The 20,076-nt window shown below is 45.7% G+C and overlaps 1 protein-coding gene across 4 annotated transcripts in view; it reads right to left on the bottom strand.

Annotated features, from left to right (window-relative positions):
- The window catches only part of LOC144153137 (endonuclease/exonuclease/phosphatase family domain-containing protein 1-like), a 46,536-nt gene extending 26,753 nt beyond the window's left edge, over nucleotides 1-19,783 (bottom strand). For 2 of the 4 annotated variants that reach the window (XM_077684792.1, XM_077684799.1), the window contains exons 1-3: nucleotides 19,637-19,783; nucleotides 15,088-15,429; nucleotides 11,391-11,662 (exon numbers count right to left, since the gene is read on the bottom strand). In XM_077684792.1, coding sequence (XP_077540918.1) covers nucleotides 11,391-11,662; nucleotides 15,088-15,429; nucleotides 19,637-19,768 — 746 coding nt within the window. In that variant the 5' untranslated portion in view covers nucleotides 19,769-19,783. Of the gene's footprint in view, nucleotides 1-11,390; nucleotides 11,663-15,087; nucleotides 15,430-16,636; nucleotides 16,839-19,086; nucleotides 19,323-19,636 lie in introns of those variants that run through there. The other 2 variants (XM_077684810.1, XM_077684805.1) reach the window with 2 other exon arrangements.
- Nucleotides 19,784-20,076: the final 293 nt, after the last annotated feature.

Raw genomic sequence — 20,076 nt, 5'->3', positions numbered from 1 at the left:
AAGGATCTGCTTAGCGAGGCTCACTGTCACGGCCCGGCCGATGTCGAATGCTTGATAGGAGCAAATGAGAGAAACAAGTAAAGGCAGAGGTGTACAGAGTGAGTAAAACAGGGTACTTACACAAAGTTTCAAAGCTGAGATAATTACACAAGTACTACTTCCTGCTTATGTAGAGATATCTCCCAGGAAGTCTGGACTGTAGCCGTCTTTGATAATGTATTTGAAATCAATTTTTACTCTGTGCATGCCCGAGAAAGCTGAGAATGAATGCCCCTACAACGTAAGCAGCCGCATGATGCACTGAGGGCTTGGTAGCACGAAATGTTCCAGTCAGGCCGAGCGGCGTGCCACTCTGGGTATGCTGCGTGGACTGGGCCTGACTACACTGAAATCCTGCAGCAACGAAATTCGCAGGACGCACAAAAATTTCATTATGGTGGGAACTTTGTTTTGGTGAAAGAGACAGGTGGGTACGCAGCGTCTACACTCAACTGAAGTTTGTTCAGAAAAAACATGCACTAATCTACAAAAATCTTATCTTCTTCATACAAGCGAAGTAGTGTCACTAAATGAAGGCTTGGGCAAAGCAAATGCACTTGCTATCTGCAAGGGCGGTTCTGTATTTTTTTTTTTTTTTCAGGGGCACAGAAAGCACTGACTTTGTCCTGCAAAGCCCCTCACTCAGGGTGCACGCGACCTTTGCACCCAGCAGATAACACACCCGAGTCCACCAGAAAGATAACAGTCTCGTGCGTGCATTTTCCTTTTTCTGGTATCGGCATAGAATGTTGTGCAGAAGCAGTCTTCATTCTGCTCGAAAAGAATAAACCTCACTCGCATTTTTCATTGTGGCGTTTGCATTGCGGTGAGCCAGGCAACACCTGATGCTGTGTGCACTTTAAAGGTACATGTTCATTAGAATCGAGCAATTACGGTGATCACATCACACAGGCTGCTCATTCTCCTGCAGCGGAAGTGCTTTCAATGGTCAGGTGCACAACATCGCTAAATGAGTGGCAGTCAGTGATCAGCTGTGCAATTAGTGTCTTCACAGCACGCCATACACGGGTGTCTAGCAAATTGCCTAATTCAATTTCCCTGACTTTTCCAGGTTTTCCATGACCATTTTAGTTGAAATTCCCTGACCTATACAACAGGTGCCATTTTGTAGAAATGGTCCGTGAAGCATATAAAAAGCGTAGAAAAACACATTCCATCGTAGGGAAAAACACATTTGTTGCAACTGCCCTCATTCTCAAAATGCACTTTGATTAACTTCAGTTTGTTTGTTTAGTTTGAGGTTTGCTTGTCTTCAGTTCCAGCTTGAGAGAGTTTACTTCATCTTGCAGGGCAGAAGCTTCAAGTTGGCTTCAGCAAGCACCTTTTGCTTTTTTTCTTGATTGTCTTGGCTTGACATGCAACGTGACCCTAAAGCATGTCTAAGACATGGTGACGCCTAAACCATATATCATGTTCCTTTTTGATTATGTAATTCTGGCTCCTGATGTCATAAGAAAGAAGTGCTTTCAAGATAAGCTCCCAAAAAGCACTGCCTTTTAAAATTCGCTGGAAAAAAAAAAAGGGGCGCTGTGCGTGCGATTTGGGCACCATCTGCATCGTCCCTCTGCGCAAGTGCACTCAGCAACCTAAGCCAGCTGCGAGCTGTGTGAACCGCACGGCGAGTTTTTGCACTCGATTCGTGCGCGGTATTTTCCCGGCTGCGTCGCCGATTTCATGCCTGCAGTGGCTCCTTTCCGGCACAAGCAAATACGTTCGTGCCTTGAGTAGCATTTTAAAGAGCGGTTAGAAGCGGTCGTTGGAGCTACCGCACTACTCCGCGGCCGGTGCCGCCGCCATGTTGCCGGCGCCTGCCGCTTGGCACGCCCCGTGCGGGTGGTTTCCGCGGCGGCTTCAGCGCGCCTCTGGCGTGCGCGGCGTGTTTTCGCTTGCAGAAGAACCAGAAATTGTTTCATGCAGTTCACACTTTCATCGCGCGCGAACGTGTTGTGTTCGGTAACTTCTTCGGGGCCTCCAACACTGGTTTCCCCTATTCTAAAACTGTGGGCAGGCCCCAAAGTGGTTTTCCCTGACTGGTACTACTTGATTGAAAAATTTCCTGACAATTTCCTGACTTTTCCCGGTGGGTCAAAATTCCCCGACTTTTCCCTGTTTTCTTGGTTTTCCCGGTCGCTAGACACCCTGATAGAGATCAAATCAGGAAACGTCCACTTCGCTTTTTCCTTGACACCGCTGTGCTTACAAGTCATATTAGTATGGCACAAATCAGTGAAAATATTTCTACGAAGAACGCTGCCACTAGGGGCTGAGGTGCCGTTTTATCTCGATGTGGCTTGGCTGTGGCTCCAAATGAGCTCCTTTACAATTTGATCTAGCAATGTTACCACCCCCATCAAACAATGGCACCCTCCACAGTAACTGCAGTAAAGTGTGGTGCTACAGCATCCAGAGATATTGCACTGGGGAAAAGTGACAACACAACAATGACCTTGCGAGCGTTTGCAGCATTACAGACGTACTACTTCTTTTAGCATAGTGACTTGTCAGGGACAACCAACTAGCAAGAAACCTTCTTACTACACCGCGCTGTGCGTGCACGTGTGTACGTGTATGTGTATGTGGGCACGGTGCTAGCTACCACCCCCAAGCATCGGATACAATACATTCACATAAATACCCAAGAAAGTGGAGGGAAGCACAGCCCCCCCAGTAGCTTGGTATGGTGTCAGACGCATATTCTCAAGGTCTGGGTCCTGGTCCCACCTAGGGAGCATGCTTTTCTCCACTTTCTTTCTTTCGAACATTTTCAAAAATAACTAAAATAAAATAAATAAATAAATACCACACCTACAATAACAAAGTAAGCTGCACCTTGCATTGGGAATCTCGCAGACATAGACATCTTCTTTCAAACCAATATGAAAGAAACCCTGATCTGGAGTTGAAACTCTGTGCTTCATTCTAGAATTTATGGGAATTAACATAGACTTTGCACTACTTTTTCAAACACCAAATTAGGTTTGCTCAGTTGCGAAGTCTCTCAACGTATGATCCTGTGGAATAATGGGAGTAGCCTGCCTAAGCTGTTCGAAGGAACATGGATTAGAAATGAGCAGACAAAAAATAGAGACAGATAACATGAGGAATTTTTTTCCCTGTTGAACAATGCAGCAGAAGCCAAGTTGACCTCACACATCAGAAACCCACGTATGGCCTGTTTTCCTTGAACTCTGATGATAGCATATCTTATCCTGGCCACTACAACGATGCTAGAGCGGCTGTGGGAGAGGGAAAAGAAAGTACTGGGGCCCACCGAATGCCATGAAAAATAACTAGATTTACAGGCTTTTGTTTCTGTCTTTTCTCCGACACCCTTCTTCCACCCTATTAGGCCAAAGAGCCATTCCACAATAAAGACATTTCACTCATTCATTCACAGGCTTAATCAAGTAGTAGCACATCACAGCAAAAATACGCCCAACAACATGACCCTTGGTACAATCCATTTGAACAGCAGTGGTGCCCATTGTTTTATGCCTAAACATTCTTACAGTATATATTTAATACCCAAGTAAAGAGAATATTTTAGCACTAAAAGGTGCTATGGTATGGCTTTGCATGCTGAAATATAATACCAACAGACAGGTAGTAAAATTATCCATTTCTTTTCTACATTTCGTAGTGCCATAGGCATTAACTAAATAAATGGGGACCAGTACATTAAAATATGTCAACAATCAGAATAATGATACACATTAAACTTGATTTCAGACCGCAATGTAAGTAACCTGACTACAAAAAGAAAAAGCACCCCATACTTTATCGCTAGCACGAGAAGCATTGCTTGCGCTTGGGAGTTCAATGAGCAAGGAAGAGAAGGAAATGAACCATGAGCAACAAGCGCATGCCAACATTACACAAAACACCGTCTAGTGTGACACAACGCCCAGACCTCCAATTTGTATTTCTATTTACGAATTCCTGACTTGCATATCCTGAATTTTATTCCCAGGATAGAGGGAAGGGGGGGAAGGGTCCTCCTTTTTACAAGACATATCAAAAATGTATTTTTTCCATTCCATTAGACCTTAAAAAGGGGGATTACAACCACATCTATACACCACAATCACTACCGTGCTTGTGCTTACTCAGCTAGGCAGACTCTATCATTTGTGAACTTTTGCCCAAAGAAACGATGTCTACCTAAAATGCAGAGTATATAGTACCATTTGGCTGCAAATATAGGAACTACTGTGCTTCTAGCTTGAAAGCCTTAATTCTCCAGCTTCTGTAACATGAAAAAGCAAACTGGAGTCCTAGCACGCATACAACAAACCACATGACAGAGAATAAGCCACTGTTTCACTCTGATAAGGCCATCAGCTACCAGTGTTTTTGATTTGGTATCCGCACACTGAAATGTCTCAAAATTACATGCGTTCCCGCCCACAGCAGAACTTTCGTAACAACCAGCACGGCTTGTCTACATTGGGAACAAGCTTCATGTCTTCCACTGGAACCAGTGCAAAAAATTACTCCCACCTCCCCTCGCGGGAACCCCTGTGTAGATGCGACGCATAGGGGGTTCCGTTGTTGTTTCCGTTAGGTTGATTCTCCCATCACGTGAAACGTGCCGTGGCTATGACGCAACACAATCCAACACAATCCACTTTAATCCATTCCAATCCAATCTAATCCAATGCCCCTCGCGAGCGAGTGTTTGCTATCGGAGAGGAGAGGGGGTGAGCGGCGGAGAGCACAGCTCGCGCGGCGAGGAGAATGGGAGAGGGGTGTGGACGGACGACAACGACAACGTCGTATGGAGGGACAAGGCGAGTGAATGAGATGGCGTCGCATCTAATACTGATTATTTATGATCACTTATCCAGTTCATTACTGAATCTTGGTTAACTGAACAAATTGCCGTAAAAGTTCTTCCTTTTTTCTAGAAGCTGCCAACTCTCATAAGCACACAGCTGAAGACCCCAATATTGTCGGGGCCATAGGATTACAGTCTCCCAAGACATTGTGGGAAGGGAGTGAACCACCTGTTTGCTATGCAATGCTACTTGGTCTCGTACACTGGTGCTAATCTTACAAAGCCCACTTTGTAACAACTCAGACAGCAAATGTGCTTCTGCTTTCTGATACACTGCAAAATGTAAATGTATAAACCCTCACAGAATAAGCAGGCCTTTTTATTTAAAAATGACTAAGCATAGGGCACAACAGTCATGAACAGAAAACAACCCCCGATAATGAACAGTGGTAAATTTAGATGGCCCTTCATAACCGGAAAAAGTGTGTAAATCGTACAGAACTCAACATATTTTAAAAAGTGGTTCTACCTATCTTTATCATGCAAGAATCACCGCTTCTGCCCCCCCCTTTCCCTCAAACAACACCAATTAGCGCAAGGATGGGACACAAAAGGAAGAAAACCACAGGACGAATGCTAGACTTCAACGGAAATTTTTACAAGATACATATACATGCTATGTCGCCGGCGCATGTGCCAGAAGGAAGAAAAAGAGAAAAGAGAGAGCTTAATATCATCTACACGTGTGCGAGTTAATCTTTGCTTCAGGAACCACACTTTTGTGGACAATGCCACAGAAGGGGTACTGATACATGCGTCGCCTTCTTGGCCCAAACAATATGCCTCATAGATGTTCACATTCTGTTTGGCAAGCCAACCCAATTTTCCCATTCAGGTCACATTCAGTTTGGCAAGCAAAATGTTCACGTGGCTGCAGGTCAAAGAGGAAGGTTTTCAATACATTAAAGCACAGGAATGACTCCTTCCTATACATAAAGTACACTTATTTATGTGCAGTAAATTCTTCCCACAGAGAACCACAGCTATAAAAATGGTTCTGTCCCCATGTCTCTAGCGATTCTCTTTTTCTGGAACTGTATTCTATGGCAATTTAAAGCGCAGTATAATATAAATTCCCTACTTACTTATATTTTTTTTTTCCGAAATGTTAATGTTGCATGCTTTTTTACGCATGCCACAACCACAGCACATTGTCGCAGAAGACACCTGGTTCAAATAAATACACCCGTAACAAAAAGTGTAATACACCAGTGTTTTAGCACAAGCAGAAGCTACTCAAAAGCAGCGGATAAACAGGATCATGCACTAAATCTCAGGTTTCCCTTATTAAAAAGGCATCCACCTTCCCCTGTACACAGGCGGAGTATGTATTAGCACAGAAAGGTCAAACACAACTGCCACCGAAGAGATTAGATAACAGGGACCCCCCCTCCTTTCCAGTCAGAAACTGTGATAGGGGTGTTACAATGACTCCCCCCCCAGTTTTGTTTATTTTTTGCTAGTTTTTTCCAGCACATTTTCTTTCCTTTATACACACATGATAAATGGTATGCACGTGCCTGCTGCAAACAACGGCGCTCTGGAGTACCAAGTGCTGCAAGCACAGGGGGTTAGTTTCCTTCACACGGCTACCAAAAAGCAAGATCTGGTGCAGGTTCTCAGCCCATTTGCTGCAGTAATCACATCACTGCAATATTGCACTAGGAGAATGCCTCAGGACATTAAAGAAACCACAAGCCTGGAAAAACGCCAACCTAATTTCATTTACAAAAAGGGTGATGTCGAAGAACTTAGCAATTACAGGCCCACCAGCCTACTCTCAGTCGAACACAGGACCTTAACCAAGTTAATAGTCATAGTCAACTGTAAAATGACACTCTATATTTCTAACAACCAGGACAGCAGGTTGGGTTCGTGGGGACCCCATGTTTCTCGACTACAAGATGAAGCGAGTCTCCCATTAGGAGACAGGCCAAGTCAATGGCCTCAGATCGCTTAGCTCATGAAGACGTAGTCCCCACCCAAGTTCACAACAGCCGTTTCCATTATACACAGTGTACATTTAAACTGAGGATTAAAGCATACTTCATCAACTTCACATTTGAGCGCTCCCTTTGGCACCTGCCGGCAAGTCGATTAAACCCTCAGCAGCGTCCTCCTGACACTGTGAATGAAGTGGATTGCGGATTTGGTGCTCGTGTTTTAGCTTCCTAGCCAGCTAAAAAATACTCTTTACACAGCTGCAATTTCCACAGGTTTTACACCCCAATGGATCAGAGTCATGCTTATAAACCAGCGAATGAAGGAATTCCGCAGACAAGATGCAATTATAAGGCCAGCAATGCCTCACTCAATCCATTTATAAACCCCATTACATGGCATTTACACATTATAAAAAGCCTTTGATTCACTAGACACCTCCATGGTATTGGAAGCATTGAGACCAAGAAGAAGAGGAGACTTGCATAGGGCTCTCGGGGAGCACGTACAAGTGAAGTACAGGCACCACAATCCTTCTGAGGAACAGAGGAAGGTTCCCTGTCATGACGGGTGTCAAGCAGAGACAAAATCGCTCCAAAATTAATTACAAGCTGCCTCGAGGGGATATTTAGGAAGCTTGATTATGAGAAGTCAGGGATACGTACAAATGGAAAATATTTAAGCCCACTGAGATTTTTGGATAATACTGTTCTGCTCGGTGATTCTGGAGAAGCCCTCCAAAGAATGTTCTGGGAGCTCTACTCTGAAAGCTTGTTTGTAGTATTAAAGGGATCCTGCAATACTTACAACCGACTATTTGGAATGCATGTTAGGATAAAGTCTATTGTCTCAGGAATCTCCTCCCGCAAGAATTATTAAAATCCGTTCAGTATCACCGTAGATACGCGCGATGAAAAATCGCGCATAATCGTTCCCTCTCAACTCAGCGTGAACCACGCAGCCAAGGCTGCGCGCTCTCTCCCGGAGAGGGGGGAGCCTCGTGACGTTCTCGTTGGGAGCCTTCGATATGTCATGGGCCGGCAGGTTTTCTCTTTATCTCGGCAACGCGGAGTCGCTCGTTTCCGGTGCGGAAGGAGCGGTGCGGCAATTCAGGCATAGTTGCCTTCATGTGGGTTATCCGACTGTTGCATTTTCGGATACCTGCTTTCGCTACCGTGCGTTTCGTCGTGCAATGAACCCAGCTCTGCGAGCGCGGCTCGAAGCGGCGAGCGCAGACATGGGTTTCGACCCGTATGCGGACACTCCTCGCCGCAAAGTCAGGAAAAGAGCCGGCGGCGGTCCCCCGGAGCCACACCACCAGGCCGACGACGACATGCGCTGGTGCGACGGAACGACGGAACAGAGTTTGCGCCCATCCTTTTCACTGCTTATTGCAAGCGCACTCGCGGCACACCCGCGGGAACGTTCGCAGCCACAGTGCGCGCCGTCGACGGAACTCCTTTTGCTCAAAACAGGGCGATTTATACGCTCGCAAGCGCTCGCGCAGACTCGCTGTACGCTGAACACCAAGCAGGTTGCCAGAGGTTGCGGCCTAGATGAGTTTAGTGCACAGCGCCACCGACGACAGCGGATTGCACCGGAAACACGAAGGAAAAAGATCTTTTTTGCCATTTTGATCATTTTAACTGTGACATCAACAGCACGGCCCGAGTGACGTCCCTTAGGCCATGCCAGAGCTGCATAATGAGGAAAATAGAAAGGAGCGCGGTTGGTTTTTCCGCGTCTTTCACTGCGATTCGCGCGGTTACCGCTTCACGTACACGTGTAATATTTGGCTCAGGTATTCCTGGGGGTGTAATCTAAATGTCGCACAGGTTTACTTGCACTGCTCAAAGAGTGTTGCAGGGTCCCTTTAAACATAAATGTGAGGAAGTCAAGAGTAATGTTAAACAGACATGCAGAAAGAATTTCCTTATGCCTATGTAATGAAATATTAGAAGAGGTGGATGAATGTAAGTACTGGTCCAAAACGGGCATAGAATTATCATGGGCAGAGTTTAAGACTTCTCCGTCACTCTATGGGAAAGCTTGGAATGATGCCAAGAGTGGCCATGACGTGGCGCCAGCTGCCATGAAGGGGCCGTCTTATATAAAGGGGCTGCTGGCGCAACAGCGGTGGCCATGCAAGCACGATTGGAAAGCCACCCACCCTGCTGGTACTGCCCAGCAAGATAGTTTGCATCTTCACTGTAGCACTAAGTTAATGTGCTTGTGCACCATGTGCGAATTCGGCGATGCACAACTTAAGCCTAACAATGCCCCCAACATGCTTCATGAAAGCACTGCCGCTCCGGGTACAGAAGTGCAAACCACAAGGCACTCCTCTTTTGTTTTCTAGATGGCACAGAGCATCAGGAGAAGTTGAAAAGGGCTATGCCACGGCTGGAAGCTGGTGGTCTTAGCACTGACTTTCACAAGAGCATGCATGAGTGTGAAATGCTGTGGTGCTACCAACAATGTAAGAACTGATTAGCACGTCATAAAGAGACACGTATTGTCGCTACCAGAGAGAGCAAGGCACTGCAAATAAGTCAAGGTGCTGTTACCCTCTGGACTCATCACACCCACCTGTTACGAACTACAACTCGACAGTTTGTGCCTCTGTCCCAGACGACATGTCGCTACAGTGAAAAATGTCACGCCCATTGCACAACTTCAGCTCCCCCATTCCTTTAAAAAAAAATATCTGCACAGTACCTCACTAGGCGGCAACAATATGTGAGCCACAAGTCTAAGTCACTCCATGAAAGAGATGTCCATGTACTTGTCACATCACCAAGAAGCTACCAGATAAAGATGTTCCACTAATAAGCCTCGAATTACGAATGCTCAAAATGGAAAGTACACTTGCAAATGAAACTGGTATCCTGTGTGTACTCTGAAGAAAAAAAAAAAAGTGGTTAATCAGATTGTCAGTCTGATCGACCACTTGACTGTCTTGTGTTCCCCCTTACTGAGTTGCACAGGCAAAAAGTCATTTGGCTACCATAACCCTACAACTTGCACATCAAAAACCCCGGCATCAAAGGTTCATAAGCTCGCACGACTGCAGTTCGAAGGTTTGGAACTAAACTTGTTGCTCGACCATTCAATTCACATGAATGCTCAACAAAGGCAGGGTTGCAGTACACAAAATACAAGCCCTGAACTAAATAAAGCAACTGCCTTTGTCCCCTCCATTTGTACTTTATTGCAAACATGTCTCTTCCCACATATGTCGTACTGCAAGGAGAGAACGCTTACTAATCACAAACATAGTCATTTCCTGAGCAGTCAAAAGAAAAAAAGAAAGAAAAATCTCGTTGAGCCAGGCTCGCAGTAGCGACACACCTGCAAGCCAGGAAGTGTGGTGCATCGTGAGAGTCGTCTTCCAATGAGGGCATACTACCGCTTTGAAGCATTGGAAATGTGCATGGAATTCAATCCTGAGGTACCCAATAACTAAGGCATTATCACGAGATGCCAAAACATTTTACAAACCTTTCCTTTGTAAGGTACGCCCACACTCATAAGCAAACAGATCTCAGGCCCTCATTCATTGTTGAGGCGGATTCTGCTTTGGTGTTTTTATTCGGTGGTGTTGATGTGTTCAGGTTAGAGAAAATACGAGGAACAGCATCCACATAACTTAAATTCTAGCACTGGCGACAGCTCCCAGCCCCCTTATGTACGGAGGTGCCCCTGGCGGCAGCTCCTGTCCCTATGTCAACCTTCGGCTGGAGTTTCATGACTGGAAAAGCATCAAAGGACTGTGCCATGGGCTAGAGAGCATTCGAAAAGCATCCCAAATAATGAATGGTAGATTACTTCTGTCAGTAATGAGAAAGGTACACAACCAGTGCAAACACCCGGTGATGACCTATGGGGCAGGAACCCAGGGACTTATTAAGCACCTCGAAAGAAGTGTAGGTTGGCCTGACGAGCCATGGAAAGAAGAATGATAGGAATGGTACTTAGGGGCAGGAAACAAGCAAATCCAGGTGGAAAACATCATAGCCCAAATAAGGAAAAAGAAATGGATTTGGGCTTGGCATGCATGCAAAAAAATGACAACCAGTGGACCACTAGGGCAACAAAATGGCTACCCAGAGATGGGACTAGGGAAAGAAGAAGACCAATAACTCAATGAAGGGATGAGGTAAGAAAATTTGGGGGCGAAAAGAATGGATTTGTACATTGCAGGGTAGGAGCTGTTCGTTGGAAGTCTATATGAGAGGCCTTTGCCTTAGAGTGGGCATAAAGGATGGTGATGATAAGAGGTGTCGTCAAACGCAAGCAGCCATTTGTGCAGACCTGTATTCTTGCAAAATTGAGAAAGGCCGACTGCTTACACTACCCACCCACAAAATTATAGCTTTGCCAAATGTTGGGTTTGCAGGCGCACAGGGAGCATCCATTTGGGAAAACGTGCACAATTGTGAGAAATCAGATGCCACAATACAGACAACAGCCTAGCAACTGGTGATTTCCTAGCGAGGCACTAAAGCCCGGCAAGCACTCCCACAGCAGGCCGGCCAGAGGAGGCACTGACCCGTTCTCGAGGGCCGTGCGGCAGACCACTTCGAGCACGCCCAGGTTGGAGGCCTTGTCGCACGTCAGGCCAGCCAGGTTCCAGAGGGCCACCCAGAAGGCCCCTGCGGGGCCGGCCTCCATGCGGGCAGTGAGCGGCCGCTGGCTGAGGGGCGCCACCAGCCGGTACAGCTCCATGTCCCGCAGGGGGCTGCGCTGCGGAGGGGCACACACACGCGGCGACCGCGACGACACGGGGGGCCCCCGCCGCACTGTGATCTCTGACCGGAACATCTGCGGTTCACAGGAGGGGGCCACACGTGGGCAATGGCGGCAGGTGAACCCTAACTTCCACTGGCGCCCTTTACGATGTCCAATCGCCAACTGGCCACTCGCCCAAATAGCATCATCACCTCTTTCCTGCCAGTTTCACTGAGAAAATAGTGGTCCATGACTTCTTGCGTGAGAACTCCACGACCACTTTATGCAACTTCGTAACTTTTTCACACATACAAGCTAATGTTCAGCTTCCGTTTTCCACGGCGCTGACGTAAGCCACAGGTGGAGCCTTGTTCAATGTGCCTGAAGGCACTACATAGGCTACACTTGAAAGCTTATTCAGCAGCTCTAGTTATTTACAACCTGGTACATATGTAAAAACTGCCCTCCAGTTACGACAGGATGTTTTTGACACACAAGTGGCGCAGAGCAATATTAAGCCTTACACCATGATACAAAGCTAGGATAGCACAACTGCACTGTCGATTAAAACATACAATTACTTCACAGATTAACAAAGCTCAGAAGTGACTGTGCCAGAACACACAAAACAGGGTAAACCGATCACGAGAGTCAGTAAAAATTTACAAGGTGACCAATAACTCCAGGTGAATACACTGGTGAACTGAAATCCTACACCTGTTTTCAAAATTAGTAGAGGTTTACAAATACTATCATTATTTTGAATGCCAGTCGACTCTAATATTTTTCAATCGTACATGTCAGCACTTTAATGCATACGAAGCCTCTACACCTGACTAAATTGCCTTTCAGCGAGCGTAACTAAGAAAAATTATAATAGCACCACTTCTCATACACCTGTGTTTTCACGCACCGCTTATGTACAGTTAAAGAGAGTCCCAGAAGGTTAGAAAAAGGTTAAGACAAAATGAACAAAGCAGTGCAACTAATTGTATGCTTTGGAAAAATGTTACAAAAACCTAACATCAAGGTGGCCAGAACAATGTAACGAAAAAACTTAGCAGATATATTCCCATGAAGAAAAGCAAGTTCCCCACAGATTTCAAATGCAAGGTCTAAGCTGAAAAGCTACGTCCTGTGCATCTGTGCAAAAGAATGTCGTTCTTTTAAATCCTCCGTATCTCTGAGCTGTCACACATTTGTTTCATGCAAGCATTTTGTGTCTGGCTCTTTGGAACAGCAAAGGCAGTGCCACAAGCATGCGTTCTGTGCAATCAAACCAGCAGATCGCACTTGCTTGCTTGGTTCTCAGGGCAGGTAACCCAGCAAGCATCCCTTTGCTCCTGCATTTGCGTTGCATCATTAGCTGGCTTGTCGATGTTACCAGCTGTCCCTGACAGTCACATTGCATTCCATTCAGCAATTGCACTGAAATTTTTATTGCTACTTCAATTTTTGAACTTCAATCTTCTTTTTTAATTGGCATCATCGTATTATAAAACTTGCTGTTGAGAAAGTTGGTTCATAATACTTTAAAGGGAGGACAAACAATAGACACAAGACAAGACAAAGAACAGACAGGACGAGTGCTCGTCGTGTCTATTCTTTGTCTGTCTTGTGTCTATATTTTGTGCTCTTTTTAAAGAATCACGGTTTTACTTATACTGCAAATTTATTATTTACAATGTTTCATTTATATTTACACTGAAACTGAAAGTGCTAATACCAATTTTTTTTTGTTTTTTTTCATTGTTAAGAGTGCCTGTTACCTTTACATTACAAAACCACACCAAACTTAGTGGCCACCACCAAATTACTGACAATTATTGAAAAGGCTTTTTGTTTACTATAGTTGCATTATAGGTCACTGTTACGTCCTCCTGTCGGACCGAAATGTCACTTGACTTCAAAAGTGCACAGGCAACTTCCTTGCCTGCATGGCTTGTTTCCAAAGCTATATTAAATAATGGATACAGTCATCCGGCAGACAGCCACTGCTAGCTTGACAGCCACAAACCGTCAATTGACGGGGTCAATTAAGGTCAGCAGTGAAGAGGGGACAAAAATGCTGCAGTGCTGAACAAAAAAGCTCTTCTGCTCGCTTTCTTCTTCTTATTATTATTATTGTTGTTGGTAAAACGAACTGACAACAGCTCCCAGCTATTGTGCATGCTTTGTAACAGCTAACGGACCAAGCCAGTTTGGGTTTGATTCCCTTCAAAAACACTGGCATCCCACATGATCACCAGCAGCATGATTAACAACAGACCAGTGCCTATTTTATGAGGTTCCTTACAAGCATCTCAGGCCTATTCACAATCCAACTGACACCATTTGTGCGTACTTGCTCGAAGGTATGTCCACATAATCATGCAAACCTTATCTATTTCTAGGCATCAAATATGCTGCCAGTACTCCCGGAAAATTAGTCAAAGTTTCCGAAGCATCCCTTTTCCTCTGCAACAGCTTAAGTGAGAAGTGCTGGCCAGTGCCGAGCACCTCAGCCAGATGACCAAACTAAGTACCAGCACAAGCTCTGGACAGTTTGTTTCCAACGGCAGCAGTGCTCTTGAAGCAGCTGAGTCATCTCTACCAGTGACGCGACTTCCTTCAATGCGTTTGCAGCTGCAGCCACGATTGCAGTGAACCTTTTGTTCTTTCAGATGCACTTGGGAACCAAGCAATGTATCATGGCAGTGCAGGGGCTTCTTCTGGGAATATGCAATTGTTGCCCCATGCAAGCACCAAAGTAGTTCGTTCATACCACGAATGCAACAGTTGCCACCTGTAGGCCAATTTTGTGGTGAACACTTCAAGTGGAATTGGAGTTCGACTCGGAGAAAAAAGTGGACCATGGATGCAACTGAAACGTAAGCTCCAAAATTTTCCTCCCAGTGCTGCTTGAATCCCTACTGCTGTACAGTTGGTGGAGATTGGACAACTTGGCCCACCTGGCAAGTGACGAGGAAGCCTGAAATACTGGAGGCCACCCCGTCCTTCTGAGAAATATGGCTACAGAATGCCAGAAGCGTTAAATGCTGTTTTAGCAAGGAACAAATGATGCCCTCTAGAGTACAGCACAGTGGCATTTCATTATGATCCATGCTAACATGAGGAGCAGAATGTGTAACAGGATCATGATGCCACCCTGTCTTTAGGATAGAGGTGTTCATTTAGACATCCATGGAAAAATCGACAACTCTGCACCCTTTGTCTCCAGGCAATCTGCAATTCATGGCAGGCCCTTCCCAGTGTGGTAGCTCTACAACAGTGTGTCGTAACAACACCAGTGCTCCAAACCATATTACCAGGATCGCTAGACCTGCATAAAAACAGACAATATGTCCACTTTTCTGCTTGCTCATAGCAGCAGTCATATTGTTACGCATCTCTTTGCTGTATGCTACAAATCAGCTGAGCCTGTTGGGTTGAGGCTGGAGTTGTGCATGCTTTTCACCTGGCTCTCGACAGGGGGGCTTCGAAGCAAGTGCTATGAAAAGGACGAGAAAGCCGCAAACCTGGAGGCGTGACGCTCCGACACCAGAGACCAGTGCCAGGTCCTCGACCTTCTTGAAGCCCCCAATGGCCTGGCGGTAGTCGACAATGTTGCGCGCTATGCAGCGCGTGACGCCGGGCAGGGTCATGAGCTCCTCCTCGGTGGCGCTATTAATGTTGAGCAGCTCCCAGCGCAGCTCCGTGTCCAGCACGTGGAAGGTGGCGCTCAGGTTGCGGCTGTGGGGGCTGAAGGGCCGGCACAGGGACGACAGCCGGCGCCGCCGCGTGCTCCCCGTCGGGTGCGACTGACCCATGCTGGCGCCGCTCGTCCCACGCTCGCTGCCTCCTCGCCTACCGCATCTCGGCTGCAGGGGGGAGCAGGAAGGGGGCAACCAATGATCATCAAGGGGGGCAATGGCAGGGGCCCAGCACTCCTTCACCTTATGTCGTAAAGAACAGCTGCAAAGGAGCCTAAGAGTTGATGCACTAGGGAAATTCTTGGAGGATCTTTTAAATTTTAACAGTAAAATTAGAAGAAGGAGGGTACGAAGTAGAACAAGAAGAGTGGCGACTTGGGCCAGCTGGCATTTCCTACTTATTGCTCAGCATTGAGAAGAACAAGTACAGGGAAGACAATGTTTTCGTGCATCTGTTGTACTTGGTGGTGAGCAATAGCAAATAGTTTTTTACGTGGTATAGTTGCCCCATAACGTCGAGAAAGTGCCAATGTTCCTTACAAATGAGCTATATTTAAAATTACGCGGTCAAAAAAGCAAAAGTGGAAATGTGGCAGAAGACTGGACATAGTTTTAGCTTGGACTACCAAGTCCAGAAGACAGAGCTGTGGTTATTGGTAGCAGTGATACTTTTGTAGGAGTTGCGCAAAGCTGTGCTGCACCTTGCTTGGAAAATGCCAATCGAAGGGCTTAGGATTGAACATTGGGAGAGTAGGGAGGAGTTACAACTTCTAAAAACCAATCAGCTGCACACACAAGCAAAAAAATTGGAGTGCACACATACATAAAAAAAAAGAAACACAAATTATGAGATTATGACTGACTGGGACTGAGTAATGGTAAAACTGACTTCCAGAGAGCTGAAACGCAGTCATGTGACTTCATACCCAACTTTAATCAACAGCATTATTTTCTTGGCATCTCTGCATTGTCAGTCATATTTCTCTAATTGTATTTCACTCGGTACCAGTAGCACATACAAAAAAACGAAAATGTCTACAAAATAGACACAAAATTCCTGATGCTCACACTTTTTCTTACATCTATAGCTTTTCTTGCTGCTAGCCTTGGCACTGTTTCTATAAATGCAGACAATGTGACGTGCTTGGTTACACTCGATTATTATTGACTGCTCCTCCGGCAAGTTCTCCTTTGGTCATATTTTCAAGCAACTTGAATGAATGACTCAGTAGAGTTGTCAAGTAATGGAGCATGTCGCACATTCTTCAAGTCAAAGAACCTAGACCTAGTCATGTGACCGTCTAACTGCTACCAGTCGTAGTCCCAACAGGAAACTAAAAGGGGGCATAAAAATAGTTTGATCAAGAGTACTTACATTCATTAAAGCAAACAGAGTGAGGCTCTACAAATGGTTTAAAGGAAACTGACAATCTTGCCGCAAACGTTGAGGAATACAGGTAAACCAGAACCTCACTGAGACAGACTACTGCCCACTCCAGTGACGAGTATCAGGACCTTTAAAAGAAGAGCTCCGAGTACACGGCAGTCACCTCTCTACACATACGCAACAACAAAGGGCACGAAAACAGCTTGCCAATGGCAGTGGGACGTTATCTCATTATCAGGCAGTTGACGGTCCCAAAACTCTTGTCAGTCAGCTAAGATATACAGCAGGATATACGATTTGCGGCCAATTTCATCAAAATCATACTCGTGCGGTGACGTGAAATGGCTTTCTCATTTCCTCTCTCTAAGCTAAGGAAAGTCCACATTGTTCAGGGTAATTTAAGTTAGGCTAATTTATATGCTTATGGTACAGCAGCTTTGCTATGAAACGGCCTCATTCCAGCTGAAAAGATAAACTTGGCTCCTGCGTGCCTTTTTTCTTTATCTTGCTCTTTCCAACATGAATAGCGACACAAATGTCTGGCTCAACATCCAAAGCCATTCTCATGAGGCACATTACAGCACCACAGCCAGGAATCAAACCAGCGACCACAGCAAGCCACCTTAGCCTCTGTGGCGTGTAGCACTAGTCACAAAGGCTCATAAATATACAGAATAACAGGTATTCAAAAAGGAAAACCTCTGGGCCGTGTTCTCTCCTCGAACTTATGAAAGGTGCAACTGAAGAGCAGGCAACTACCAAAAGAGCCCTGTGAATCCAATTTAAAAAATTTTTCACTACATTTCAATGAAATGCTACCCTCAAACAAGGGCTGAACCAACAAGCACAGCACCCACCCCTCATCAATACAGCTGGCAATATTCAGACCAGCTAATTATTAATCAACAAAGCAATAGTAAACGAGGAGTCAAGTAAAACAAAATCCTTGTACTGTTGTTGGACGAGGAGGCAGAATAAAAGCGGAAAAACTTTAAACAAGACACAGCCACTGTGTTTGGCAGTGGCAGTGTGAAAACACAAAAACCCAAGCTCAAAAAGTACATGACCATGTACCAATTTGTTCTCGAGGGAAACGTAATGGGGAGACAAGCTTGTAAGAGTACGAGCGAAGAGATAGCTCATCTTTGTTGGCTGAAGGCACCCCAGGGGCAAAATCAGGGGCTACTAGCTGCCCCTGGTGGTCCTTTTTCCCGTGCGAGTACCCTTGGAGGGAATTATGTGCCCCAAATGGTGAAAAGATATGCCTTTAAAGCAGCCATTACGAGGTACTCATTTTTAAAGCTATAATCTCTAAGCTACAATTCACAATACAAAATATGCCTCTGCTTCTTGACACCGGCTTAGGCTATAAATGGGATCATTAAATGTGCGGTCAAGCAGCACACCTCTCTGTTCCACCAATACAAGAAGCACATGGTACCAGGGAGGGCTTCGCAGAAATACGGTCACATTTATTATGCTGGTCGCACCCAAGATCTTGACGAGATCCTCAGAGATCGCGTTCCTCCGACCACTTAACATAACGTTATCTTAATTTGAAGTCACAGGGCGCATACTTCCAAGCTCTTTTGGCCCCAATCTAATCTCCTTGTCGTCATTCCCGAAACGCACTTATCAGGGTGGCACAACCAGTTCCTTTTAAACCGCCCTCTCGTGAAGACTTACTTGGAGGAGCATTAGCAATCCATATAAGTCACCACACAGTGCAGCAGTTTCAGTTAACAACGTCCCCAAGTTATTTTCGAACGATGTTTCGGGCGCGCCATTAGCAGTACGGCCGGTGGAGCTACTGCAACGCATGCTCCAGGATGATAGAAAATCTATAGTTTTGCGAGCACCTGGAAGCCGCTAGAAACAGTCGATACATTTAAACAGCCCACGGCTACACTGCTAAAGAGTGCCGTTCCGAAATCCCAGACAGTTGTAAGACCCGCCACAGTAAGGTGCATCGAGAAAGACGAGCAGAGACATGATTCTCCCCAAGAAAACAAAGTATGTAAAGTGCACTGCAAAAAAGTGCTAAACGGGAATTTCCCCGTATATGCACTGACATACCACGAAATGAACACAAGGAAAAAAAAAATAACCATCACGCGATATTTACAAGGCTGGAACGTCCCCACAGTGGTGACAAAAATTAATTTCAAAACGCTGATCACGTACATGAGGAAGCTCGTGACATAGGGTTCATGAGCTGTGTACGAAGTTAATGGTTTTATTATTACAGTTCCAACGTTTCTCAGCTTCTACAATTGCTCGAACATTCAACTACCGTGAGAAGGATGGTTTACTAAATGGCGGGCGACATGACCCAGAACGATCAGCAGGACCACGAGAAACAAACGGTTTCCGTGCACGAAATTAGCAACTTCTTTTCTCTCCACACGACAGCCGACAAGGAAAGACAATATACGCACCAAGTGCTGTGATCTTGTGCCTTGAGTGCTAGGCGGGCACTGCGACGGTCACCAATAACATCTTAGCCACTGGGCGATCGATAAATGGTCTTCACGTCTTCGAGTAAGTTTGGAGTTGCTGGCGGTATAATTGAAGTAGTAGAGCTGGAATACTTCCGTCGCGCCTACCCCCAAAATCACCTAGCGCACATCTTCGCACAATACACAAGCAGCTGACATTTTCGACCTTCGCGACACCTGCCAGAATTTTCCTTGGAGTTCGATCACCACTGCTCGTGAACTACAGCCTCCTTTTCTACCATTTTTTATTAATCTGTATTTTATGATGAATAACGGCTTGAACTAAAAATGAAGCAGCACTCATTACGGAGCTGCTAGACGCTGCTCTTGCTTCCTCAAAACGGCGGCAATTTCAAACTCTTTTTTTAGACAAAAAAATGTAGGAGCATGCATCATCATTAGACATTAAATTTCGCTAGAGGGTAGTCACAAGCTAGCGCAATTAAAATTTTAGTGCTTGTCCATGTCGGCAATCTGTCTACTTGCTTACAGTTCGGGAAGCCTTGGCCCGCCTTGGCCCGTGCTGGTTTCTCGGACCCTTCCACCACGAAACGCTGGACTGAGAGGTTACAGGAACGAAGATTAGATGCACAGACGATGTACGCACGCTAAAGCGCTGCATTACCGGCGTTTGCTTCCTCAGTTTCGCCATCGATGGCACGCCTGCTTGGCTTTCTGTGCGTGCCATTCAGCGCAAGCAAAATGATATGAACCCAATCATACAGCAGAGACGGCAGGCTAAGCTGAGAAATCTTAAAGGGGCCATGCAGACGAAGTACAAGTTTGTTTTATTCGAAAGATTTCGGGTGTTATAGCGCTTGTCCGGAAGCAAAAGATGCTTTATTCACTGAGAAATAATCAATTTAAGTTAAAATTTTGATTCTCCCTCTACATCGTGTATTTTCGTGACGTCTGCAATGACATCACAAG

Source organism: Haemaphysalis longicornis, unplaced genomic scaffold, assembly GCF_048455015.1.
Source record: "Haemaphysalis longicornis isolate Haplotype H1 unplaced genomic scaffold, Haemaphysalis longicornis Haplotype H1 scaffold_1, whole genome shotgun sequence".
Classification (NCBI taxonomy): Eukaryota; Metazoa; Arthropoda; class Arachnida; order Ixodida; family Ixodidae; genus Haemaphysalis; species Haemaphysalis longicornis.
The sequence above is the reverse complement of the archived record's forward strand: the minus strand, read 5'-3'. Positions and strand labels throughout refer to the sequence as shown.